The sequence below is a fragment of the Telmatherina bonti genome (assembly GCF_933228915.1).
Source record: "Telmatherina bonti genome assembly, chromosome: 5".
Classification (NCBI taxonomy): Eukaryota; Metazoa; Chordata; class Actinopteri; order Atheriniformes; family Telmatherinidae; genus Telmatherina; species Telmatherina bonti.
Window position 1 is genome coordinate 14,197,618 of NC_136623.1, and position 12,384 is coordinate 14,210,001.

At 38.4% G+C, this 12,384-nt stretch overlaps 1 protein-coding gene across 1 annotated transcript; it reads right to left on the minus strand.

Annotated features, from left to right (window-relative positions):
• Positions 1–1,074: 1,074 nt before the first annotated feature.
• Positions 1,075–5,354, minus strand: LOC306755608 (persulfide dioxygenase ETHE1, mitochondrial-like). The gene is made up of 7 exons (XM_079240050.1): positions 4,854–5,354; positions 4,054–4,198; positions 3,330–3,478; positions 2,985–3,114; positions 2,626–2,715; positions 2,238–2,354; positions 1,075–2,076 (listed from the first exon to the last, which is right to left on the minus strand). The coding sequence occupies exons 1-7, from the start codon at positions 5,061–5,063 to the stop codon at positions 2,030–2,032; spliced, it is 888 nt and encodes a 295-aa protein (XP_079096176.1). The 5' UTR covers positions 5,064–5,354; the 3' UTR covers positions 1,075–2,029.
• Between the last annotated feature and the right edge of the window lie 7,030 nt (positions 5,355–12,384).

The following is a 12,384-nucleotide window of genomic DNA, read 5'->3' on the forward strand; positions in this document are numbered from 1 at the left end:
CTGAAGGGTGGCTCACACAAAGGAAATCCCTATATTCTTTGCTATATATATGCTGTTGAATGGCTTCAAATGTCCGTGTTGATCCACAAAATTTCTCCACCCCATCAGCTGTGGGTTACTTTCCCAGCACACAGCACTTTTCTGGAGCTGAGGTGGGTTTTTTTTTTTAAATGCAGAGCACAACCCTGAGATGCACATTTGCTTGACCTGAGGCAGGTCAATCAAATAGGTTAATTCTTGATCTTTTAGCTCAGGAGAAAATGTTCATTCTGATGATTCTGTGTCACTACTTTCTGGATTCTTTGTCTGACTACTGAACCCTCTGCATCTAGAGGAACCAGTTGAGGTAGCTCGGGCACCTGGTCAGGATGCCTCCTGGATGCCTCCCTGGTGAGGTGTTCCAGGCATGTCCCTCTGGGATGAGACCCCAGGGAAGACCCAGGACACGCTGGAGGGATTATATCTCTAGGCTGGCCTAGGAACGCCTTGGGTATCCCCCCCCCCCCCCCCCCCCCCGCAGAGTTGGCAAATTTGGCTGGGGAGAGGAAAGTCTGGGCTTCCCTGCTTAGGCTGCTGCCCCCTCCACCCAACCCCGGATAAGCGGCAGATGCTGGATGGATGGATGGATGGATGGACTACTGAACCCTAAAGCTGACCAGACATTGTATCAGATTTATTTTACTGTAGTACAGAGCGCATTTGCAGAGATCCTGTTTTGTTGTTTTCTGTAGAAGGAAGTGATGCACATCAGATGAATTGTTATAGTGCTACGTGGTTTGTAATCTTGTTCTCTATTAGACTTTAGAAACCAAAGCAGCACAAACAATCAAGACTAATTTTGCTCAATTTGGGCAATGTCGGAGGACTGCGTGAACTTAGATTGATCTTTAAAATATGTTTTAATGTTTTCAAAGCCAAAGCAGAACAAACAAACATTTGTGTGACACAAACCAGTACTATTCAGCCTATTTTCAGTGTGGTTTGCGAGGGGTGGAGGGCCAGCTTCACACTCACACCTAGATAACCTTCTCTAACCTGCATTTTTTCTTAATAAATTACACATTTGCGAGAGAATCAGAGCCTCAAAAGGTTTTAATATAAAAGAAGTTAAACATGCTGTAAAAATAACAGCCTCAAGATGTCAAATATACTCGGACAACGCATCGGGACATAAGCCTTCTGGCAAGAAAACTCCAAAATTTACGTTTTCAATACTTCAGCTTCCACTAAGAGATAGTTGAGGAATCAGTTGTAATTTTTTTCAGGTAATAAAAAGCTCTCTCCACATGAACATAAGCCATAAATATTCTGGTTTTCATCTTAAGTGCTACTTTAAAACATTCCACAAATAAGGTTAATTTGACCTAAGGACTATTTTATTCTCACATTGCCCCTAAAACAGCTTACAATCACATGTGCAGGTTTCTGTGCTAAGTCACTAATACTGCAATAGATACTATTGCATCTTCATTGATTTTGAATGAAAATTGTATTTTCCTGCAAAAACTGGAGATTGTGTGTGCTTGTATGGGTGTCCTTGACTTGGGGAGGACAGAATCAATGAAAAGGCCATATGGAAGAAGTCAGCTGTCCCAGTAAAGCATTCATGAATACTAAACCAAATGTAGAATAGAAAATTTCTATTGGAGCTTCATTAGTTTCCTGCTAAATTCTGCAGTTTACAATAACACAACTGAACAAGCTAAAGAATATTCACAATTAACTCAAGCACAATGCAATGAGGAAAATGTATCTAGTGTTTTTCCTTATATACTATTGTTATTACGCTTTTGAACATTTAATTTTGACATAATTCCTTTTTATTTTAACAATTATAATAACCTTGTTAGCTGCAGATGAGATGATAACAGCTATTCAAATGGGTACCTTTACATTTACAAAACCACAGTTAAAGCACTTAGTGGTAAGCAGTTTTGGTTAAAATCAAAACAGATATATTAAGATGAATCATTCTCTCAATGTCAGTGTTTTTCTATAGCTTTTTAGAATGCTCTCTTTAGCAGGACACTCAAACTTCATGTACTCCACAAACCAGATTAGCAGGCACTGAAATATCTGAAAAAGAAAGAGAAAAGAATACTTAATAATAGACAGGGTGAGTAAATCTGTGCAGTCAAGTGGCACAGCCTTGACAATTTTAATGGCATGGAAAATTTATAGTTGTGTTGGCTAACAGATGGTTGAGAGTTGGGCTATAAAATTAACTGTTTTGATACCTATCTTCCGCGGCCTGGGTAGATTTAGGTTTTTCATGATCTTCACAAACTCCTCCTTGCTCTTTGTCAAACGGGGGTTAAACTTGCGCTCCTCACCGACTGTAGAAACCATCTGACCTGATTCACACACACACACAGGCCGATGTGACATCTCTGGTTGTAGTGAAATTGATTTTTACCAAAACCTCACGGACAAATAGAAATATTTAAAAAACAGAAAAGTATATTGACATAGAAGGCACCAGGTACTGACACACATAGGATGATAAAAAAAAAAAAAACAAACAAAAAAAAAAAGCTGGAGCTTCTTTTTTTTAAAGTTGACTAGGCAGTAAAAATGAGAAAAGATACAATAAAAAGAATTTAAATGCATGAATTTTCAGCCAACCTAAATAGTCATGTGCTGGGTAGATGAGACACTCATCGGGCAGCGTGAAGATCTTCTGATGAACTGACTCATAGAGCCTTGTAGCACAACCTGAACATGAGAGAAAAAAATAGATTAAATACAAAAATAAATAGTTTCTTAAAGAAAAAAAATATACATAAAAAAAAAAAATCACATCAATAAAATGCGTACATTCAGAAAATTGTCATCAACAGCCAACTAAAGGACATAAATGACACCTGTCTTTAAAGCAACAGCGACCCCTTGTGTTCACCAAATACTATAACAAGAATCAAAGCTTTCATTTACAAGAAATCAAAGTCCAGAAAAGCATTCGCAAAGGGAAAATGTTTGCCTACCCTGCTGGAAGTCAGTCCTCCCACAACCTCTAATAAGCAGAGCATCCCCAGTGAAAGCCATGATCTGATCTCCTAATACCAGTGTTGTACAGCCATCAGTGTGTCCAGGTGTTTCTCTCACAACTAGAGACTAGAGGTGAGAAAAGCAACTATCAACTGAATGCATGTTAAATCCATTTGACTTAAACGTTTACAGCTAAAACTTTTTGATTATTTATTGATCCCCACAACATCTATTATATATTATACACACACAGAACCACAGATCCACTTTGGAAAAAAACTACACATTAAATCAATCTATCCATCAAACAGAAAGAAGCTTATGCTGTGTGTTCTGCTTACATGTCTCCCAAAAGTGATCTTGTCCCCCTCTGACAAGTGGATGTCAGCAGAGGCACCACTGAACTTGGAGATGGCACTCTTCAGTCCAACCAGCCTTTTCTTCATCAGTCCAGTGCTTGTTATGTGGTCAGCATGGCAATGAGTGTTTACTGTCAGAAGAAGGGGGGAAATACTGATCAGTTTATAACATGAAGTTGGTCTGTTATCTTGTACATATAGATTTTATTGTAATCATTGTGTAAACTGCTGTGCTGTGTTATACGTTTCCTTATTAACTGAGGTTATTTACTGTAGTGGTATTAGGAGTTGTTCATGCTCTAGAAGAGAAAAGAGAAACAAGGACTAATTTCTTTACCATTGCTTAGAGTATTTTTTACTTAGTCTTGTATATTTTTCATTTGGAAATATAAAGAAGAATTAAAACTACAATCATCTCTCATATGAGTCTCTGAAAAGAAATTCAGAGCACATGCAATACACAAAGTTGTATTCCAGGACCATAATACTGCCCCAGAACAAAACTGCTTAAACCTTTTAGAACTAAAACCAGAATCTAACAACTTTTCTTATTATCATTTGTCGCAAAACGCGTTGGTTTCTAGATGACTAAACAAGATATCAGTGTTAAAACCGTAAATGCTTCTGTAAATGTAAATTGAAGACGTGGGATTTCCTAACAGAATTCACTGACAGAAATGATGTCTTTTTATGATGACATTTATACCTGCAACTATCAGGTTGAGCCCCAATTCCTTGACAAGATTCAGGTCTCTGTCAAGGGTCTCCAGCACAGGATCAATGATGACAGCCTCCTTGGTGTCTGTGTCTGCAAGCAGGTAGGTGTAGGTGCAACTCTCCACCTCAAAGAGCTAAACAAGAAATACAAGCAAGCATGATTTTGCAATAAATACTAACGGTAATCAACATATCAAAAGGGTCATGTATTATCGTATACATTATGCTGATGTAACAAGGACATATCTTGTGAGAAAATAATTAACTTATAATTAACTTAACTCTGGATCTACTCACTTCCTTGTCGTGGATCGCTTAAACATACCACAAGTTTCATGGACTTGGCTGACTTTATGATGCAATAGAACTGTAAACTGTCCATGTAAAGCACCACCTCAAATATATTTTGTATTGTCAGCTGCTGTAAAGCCATCTAACCCTGTACAAAATACCAAAGCGTTTCCTGCACTGCCACCATGATGAAGTCAAAACATTACAGTGCAGCCATCAAGCTTGCATTGCTGATGCTAAACAGATGGATCACAGAAAGGAATTAATTTAATTGTCATATTCATTTAAAAAAAACTAAAATATAGTTTTATTATCTTGTTTGACTCCATTTAAGCAAAGCAACAAACCAACTTTAACAATAAGACATTGTACAGTAAGCTAAAGGCTAACTACGTCACTTCCTGATGTAAATAGTTTACTGTAAATAAAAAACTAAACATCCTGCTTCAACGTCTCAGCTAAATAAACTGCATAGGAACAAAACTAAAGAAGACCTACTTGTCTGAAGAGAAGTCCGTGGGTCATCGCCATCCTGGAGCAATACGACCTTCTGTTAACTGGAAGCGGCAAAAAAACAGAACTTACGCCCGGACAGAAGCGCCTCCTCTGGGTTACTATGCAACTCGAGCCCTCTGTGCTCGCGTGGAAACGAAGCGTCTGAGCTAGAAAGCGTTGAACAAGCTTCGCCCTGCCTATGACCGAGCACATTTTGAGAAAGAATATCGACAACAGCGTCCTGGAAGCAGCTGTGATGGTAACGGTATGCAAGAGCTCTAACCTGCGGATTGTTTAAGATACAACCAAATTACGTCTCATAAACCCAGCGCTCTGACGCAGTCGCCCTCTGTCAATTATATTGGTGTCACTCGCTCTCGACATCGGGTGTAACCGTATTCGTAGCCAAGGTTTTTGAGTTTTAAGCAGCTAGTGTTGAATTTGTCCACATTGCTCAGCTAACTTCCTTCACAGCTATGTCCTTAAGGCAGGCAGGTCAGTTGGCAGGCGCGCACCTACCGCGCGTGCTCAGAAAGCAGCAGACGCAACAACAGTGGCGTACGTGACCGTCATCATTCACTCTGTCATCATTCACTCTGTCAAAACCTTTCTTTCTTTCTTTCTTTCTTTCTTTCTTTCTTTCTTTCTTTCTTTCTTTCTTTTTCTTTCTTTCTTTCTTTCTTTCTTTCTTTCTTTCTTGCTGCCTGCCCCCACGATATCAGCAAGAAAGAAAGAGGAAACCCATTAAACCTTTGTTTAAACTACAGTCATTCAGTTCAGACCGGTTCAGACACAACCTTGCTTGTTTTTTTTGCTAATAAGTAATTTGTGTTGATAAAACATACATTTAAGCCATATATTTAATATTATATGTTATTTTCACATTTAATGTAAGTTTAGTTGTATATCTGTAAAATAAATGTACCTCCTTTATTCAAGCTATAAATGACTTTCATTAAAATTCTGAAAATTATGCTTGTAACAAACATAACACGACTTGTCACATTGTTACAGAGCCTAAGTTTTTTTTTATTATTATCATCAAAACTTTTCACTCTTGTTTCCTACAAATACTGATAAATCCACAATAAAGTTATTTAATCTGGTACAACACCCTTGCAATGATTTTACTTGGTGATAAAGCAACAACATGCAGGCAGATAAATAACGTATTAATCTTTATTGTCAGTTATTTCAGTAAGGCGTCAAGTGGTGGGGAGGTGTCTTCCAAATCTGTAGTCGTTTTCTCCAGCTCCTCTGCTTTGCCCTGTGACACATATCAAACACAGAACCCAACATAAAAAAAAAAAAAAAAAAAAAAAACAGTTTTACACATTTCTATAAAATTGACCAGATATCTAAAGGTTTCTGACAAGGAAAGTCTTTTATGTTATAAGGTCTGGTACAGCATAACACACTAAACGCTCTCCTCAAACATGAATGCAGTTACTGTAGTATATTGATTTGTATCCAATATTTACTAAGGCATTTGCTACTTGAATATATTTGTAGTATAGTTTAACATGTCAACACAATGGTAATAGCAAAATCTCCAGAGGTGCAGTGGTAAAAGTTTACCTCTGTATGTACTTCAACCCACTGGAGTAGATGAGTTACTCTGCTGTAGACACCTGGTTTATTGGGCCGCGCACAGCCCTGTCCCCAACTCACCACCCCCGCCAGCCTCCATTCCCCCTTAGATGTTTCACACACCAGTGGTCCACCACTGTCTCCCTTTGAACACAGACATTAAGAGAACTGGATGAAAGAATGTTTAGTGGTAAATACTCCAGCACAATCTTGACCTTATGACTGACTGTTAGTATCAACAAAGATCCTTCCTTGATGGGCTGTACAGAAGACATTTATGTTACTCGGTGTATACCTGGCAGGAATCCACTCCCCCTGACATGCTGCCAGCGCAGATCATCCGAGGAGTTATGAAGGCACCATAAACAGTCAAGCTGGAGCAGATAGATTGAGATATCACCTGTACCTGAGCCTGCCTTAGATCATCTGACACAAAGCCTGCAACAAAACAGAAAGAAAATCAATAAAATAATTTATTAAGAGGCAACTCTTACATAAGCAAAAAGAAAGATAAAAATGGTTTTAGTTATTTTGAAAAAAAATCCAATAAGTGGCTGCTGCTGGATTTGAGAGGCTCCCAGCAGGACTAATTATTACAGTCATAAAGTTGTTTTTTGTTTTTTCTAACATATGCTTGTTCAAAGTTTTGACCAGAGTGCCTCCTAGGCATTAAATTAGCTGCGCATCTAAAATGAAAAAAAAAAAAAAAAAGTTCAACAGTGTTTTCTTTTGTAGTAAATATTTGAAATGGATGACACATCCAATGGATCCACTGGGACACATCTTCAATAATGTATCCTTGCAGTCAGTATTTCCAAACCTGATTCGAAAAAAGTTGGGATGATGTGTAAAATGCAATGCTTGTAAATCTCAACAAACCTATATTTTATTCCTAGAACAAAAACAACAGATGTTGTCAACTAGATAGGTTAATAGCAGCAGGTCATTAACGTGGCTGGGCATGAAATGATCATTTCAGAGAAGCAGAGCCTGTCAGATGTAAAGATGGGCAGAACCTTTCCAATCTGACACAAACATCTAAAAATTGTATAAATGTTATAGAAAAAATGTTCCTTAATGGAAAATTGATAAAACTTTAATGATCCCACCATATACAATGGAATCTCTGTGATAAGGCCCAAGGTGAAAACTAGATGCACTTGATCTTTGAGCCCCCAGACAGAACTGCATTTAAAAAAACAGGCATAGTTCTCTACTGGAAATTATTGCTTAGGCACATGATCCTTCCACAAACTACTGTCTGTGAACACAGCTTACTGTGCGATTCACATGCTGGTTAAAGCTCTATTGTGTAAAGAAGAAGCCATGTTTTAACACAGTCCAGAAATGGCACCATTTCTCCATTTTGCCAAGCTTATTTGAACATGGGCAGATTACATTTATGAAGCCATGAGCAAAACCGGAAATTATGCAGGAACATCTGCTTCCATCCAGACAACATCTCTAGCACAGAAGACCTTAGATATTTCAGCAAGACAATATTGAACCACACACTGCATGCATCACAACAGCATGGTTTTAGAGGAGAGGAGTCCAGGTGTTAAACTGGTCTGCCTGTAGTTGACATATTGGTTTAATATGAAACAGAAAATCTGGCACAGAAGGCCAAAGACTTTTATACATTTACAGACAGCTGTTAAAAGAAGAGGCGATGTAGCACAATGGTAAACATCGCCATCCTGTTTGCTTTGCTTTTGACATGTTGCTGCTGTTAAATACCAAAAGAAAAGCAAACATTTTCACAAAAAAATCATAGTATTCTGTTTTTTATATATATATTTTACAGAATGTCCCAACAATTTTTTAAATTGCAGTTGTGGAAATAATTGTTCATTTGTAGAGAAGAAGCACGTACACATACAAGTTAAGGACACAAAGCTATCCCGATATTATATTTTTATATCTCAGCAATACACCTCCTTCATTAGTGAATCCCCAGCCTGTGATCCAACAGGCCGCTCCAGGAGGAAAGTACTCGCTTGGACTGGGTAAACATACTGGTCGCACCCCGCCTATAAAAAGATAACAATCACACGGAAACATAATCTTGTATGTGTAAAGGTTATGAAGCTACATTTTGCCATCTATTTATATGCATTTTACTTGAAAGCAAGATAGATACTACTGACTTCTGGGAATAAATGTTAAAAAATTAGGTATATAGGCAAATTTTTACTATAAATATATATCAGCTATTTATCCAATAAAAACAAGCAGAAAGTAAAGAGAGGGACGTAGGGTGTTTTCTCAGTTTGGTCAATAGATGGCGTTGTCTTGTTACCCATCATGTCTATGTCAGTGATGGTGCGCAGCAGCCCCACATCATAGTCATTGTTGTGGATATTGAAGCCAGGATGGTAGAAGATCTCCAGGGCTCTGTAGCGTGTCCCTGGGGAGTTGTGTGCAATGCTCACTGTGCCCACCACAACAAACCAGTCGCCCACTTCAAGCATATTGTTCCTGCAGGAATGTGACAGAAGAAAGGTTCAAGCAGTTTTTATGTGGCTTTTCTTTGTTCTAAAGCTTTTTCTACTCTGATTTGTTTTCTGGTCTTGATGAATTGAGATTTCAGGACAGAAACCTTCTCAAAGAATAAAACCAACTCTTTTCATACAACCTTTAAACAAAGTTTCTTAAACTTAAGTCCTATATCAGGGTGATCAATGCCCAAAAATGAAGAACAATCTTATTTTTATTTTATCTTCAGCACCCAAAAAACTTTTTTAAAGGCTATGTTAGCACATACAGAAAGCACTTTAAAGGTTTAGAGTGTGAGATTTTAACAGGGCAGAAATGTATAAAGAAATAAAAGTTTCATGTATCTCCTGATTAACAAGAATTTATTTGCACTTTAGCTCTACAAACAATTTAGTAAACTGGTCAACATATGTAGTGGACTTCATAATATCTTTAAGTGCTCCGAGTCCAAATTAAACTTTCAAGTAGGAGCAGAAGGGAGTCCTTGAAGACAAAAAGCCATCTGCCATGTTCAGACTGTGAGGTACAAAGTACAACTACACTACATAACCTGCTTTCCTGCTTATTTTTTAGTTCTTGATTTGAACCAACAACCCCATTTAACCATGGGAATTTAATGAGAAGACACCCCCTGGCTAAGCTAAATGTCTTCCTCTGACCTGCTAACCTGCTTCTTGACTTTCTTTGCATATATCTGCCTCTTACTCAACAAAGCAGTGGGCTGCAGTGATGACCCAGCGTGGGGAGATGATGGCACCGCCACAGACATGCTTTCCCCTCCAGTGCATGCTGACTTGCCAGCCCCAGTTGTGTTCTTCTGCAAGGGTCCCTCCGACAATACGGCGGCCATCACTGACCGTAGAGGTGCACTCTGGATATGAGATGATGAGAATGAAACTACAGATATCAAATTCAAAAACTATCTGCAAAACTGTGGAACCCAGTGGTGTGTAATAGATAAGAAACTGTACATAAAAGAGTTTAAAACTGAATAATTTTGGTGATAATCCAGTGAAACAGCTTCCACAATAAAGCTTCAACTCTTTGTGTAATAAATACCTGACACTTGATGGAAATGTAATTATATAGTGTTCTGTCCAAGACAGATAAGCAGACATTCTTTGCACCAATTAATCATTGAGTGAGTTTTACACTCTTCACCTGCAGTGATGTTTCCTGTCTGGTTTGCTGGATTCTTAGATAGAAAAGGCTGTGGACTTGGGACACTGCAGCTCCCCTTCTCATCACAGAGAGGAGGTGGCTTACTTAACTCAGATGAAAATGCCAGGAACTTGACTAACATAAAAAGACAAGAAAATCAGCAAGATTACTATTTAGGGTTGCCATAAGTAGACAGCATATTTGAGTAGGTCAAGTTTAGGTACAAAATCAGCACACTTATGATGGAAGCTCAACAAATCAGTTTGATCATATAAGATAATCAGTAGAGCGTGAAATGATTGCTTCTTTCGCCTTTTGTGTGAGTTTTCCTTGAAGAAAAGGCATTCAATTTCAATCAATTTGAAGAAAAAGCTCAATGGAGGACATAGCGATTGACATACTGAATGTACCGAATCTAATTTAGATTTTCTTTTCATTTCAACTTCATGCTGATAACGTAGAGAAGTTTTGTTGTAAGGCATGACCTCCAAATCATAGTTATTCCACTCTTATGATAATTCACTTACTGTTTATGTACTTGTTGCCATTCTAACATCAATTTTAAATATACATACAATGTATATATTTATCCATTTTTCATAGAATTTTGTGCCTATTTTACAGATTGCACATCTGGGCCTCCATGTGCCTCACGTTCCTGATGTTGAGAAACAATTGTAACTTTTGGTGGTTGTAGGATACTTGTGTCTGCTGTGCATTGGCTACTGCCTGAAACGGATGGCTTTTTAAGGATAAATATAGTTGCCTAATCTGAACTAAAATGCAGTTACTTTTGCAAATTGTAAAAATATATGGACACTTTGACTATAGGTGGAGTCATATTACTTACCTAAGAGAGCAGAAGTGATGACCAGTTTGATAAGGACCAGGATTCCCACAAATGCCAGCAGCTCACGAGTTGTACATGCGTGACTATTTGTAACTACAAACAAACAGACAAACAGCTCTTTTAACAGTATATAAAGACTTACATTATGAAGCAACCTCGATGGACTAGGTCCAGGACAGGGGTGTAGGCTAACAGCTCTTCAAGAAACTTTCATCAAAAAGCTGAACGAACACAAGGGTGAACTGAATACAGGAAATATCCTAAATGGGGGGTGAAGCTTGGGCCGCAGATATGACAGTGAAGGTAAAAGACTTTAATACAACCTTATGGTTGAGTGACAGCTACCTGAGGCGGCTGAGTGATGGTGGATTGTGGATTCTCTCGGGTTTCTGATGAAAGCTTATCAGCAGGGAGACTGGCTGTTGTTCTGAGTCAAGGTGACCGAGTCATAAACTGTAGGAAGTAAATTATGCTTCCTTTTTTTTTTTTTTTTTTTTTGTCTTGTCCAGCATTTAGGCAAGCAGAATGATGGTCTGGATGCTGTGTTCTGCTGAGCAAATTTTCTCTGCCAAGGGAAGCTTTATAGATATAATGATCCCCTTGACTTTCTGAATTTTTATTTTATTTCTATGTTTATTTTGTATTGTTGTTTGAATTGTAGAGTTTGTACTGCTGGACCAGAGAGGACAGACAAAAGACAGAAAGAGAAAGGAGAAGAAACACCTCATAAGAAAAGGGAAAGAGATAAAGGGAGAGAAAAGGGAGAGAAAAAAACAACAACTAAAAAATAACCCAAAAACAAAAAGAAAGAAAACAACCTACAGATGTATACATACACACATACATATTCACACACATACATATACACACACATACACACGCATACATACACATACATATACACACACGTATACACACATAATATATATATATACACATATATATACATATGTACACATATACATATACACATACATACATATACACACACACCTCTATGCACACACATACACACACATACATACGTACAAACATATACGCACTTGCCAGTATTAACACATATACATACACATACAAGCCAACTTTAGATCATAGTAACTAAACTATGAATCTAAAAAGTTAAATATAAATGAGAAACAAACAGAACCGAGAAAACTAGCTGCTGTTAGTGAATAAAACTGCGTGACGACTCGGTGACTGTGTCACATGCAGAACATGCAGAGTGGAACGTGTTCCGGAAAAGGTGATCATGCCAGTGTGACCCTTCCCACACAAAGGCAAGAGGCACGCCAGGAGTACCCCCGAGACCCGGGCCATCGGCAGCCATCCCCAGGCTCAGACCCCAACCGCCCCACCCCGGAGCCAGCCATGCACCGACCCAGGAGGAGGCAGAGGGGGGTCCCAGCCAGAGTCCCCCGCAGTCAGGGGGAACAG

Excerpts from the sequence above, each read along its gene's own strand:
- LOC306755608 (XM_079240050.1), bottom strand. The coding sequence starts at position 5,063 with ATGTGCTCGGTCATAGGCAGGGCGAAGCTTGTTCAACGCTTTCTAGCT. Across the intron at positions 3,115-3,329 it reads AGATCACTTTTGGGAGACAT|TCTCTAGTTGTGAGAGAAAC; the intron begins GTAAGCAGAACA and ends TCTCACCTCTAG. Across the intron at positions 2,077-2,237 it reads ACCCAGGCCGCGGAAGATAG|ATATTTCAGTGCCTGCTAAT; the intron begins GTATCAAAACAG and ends TTTCTTTTTCAG.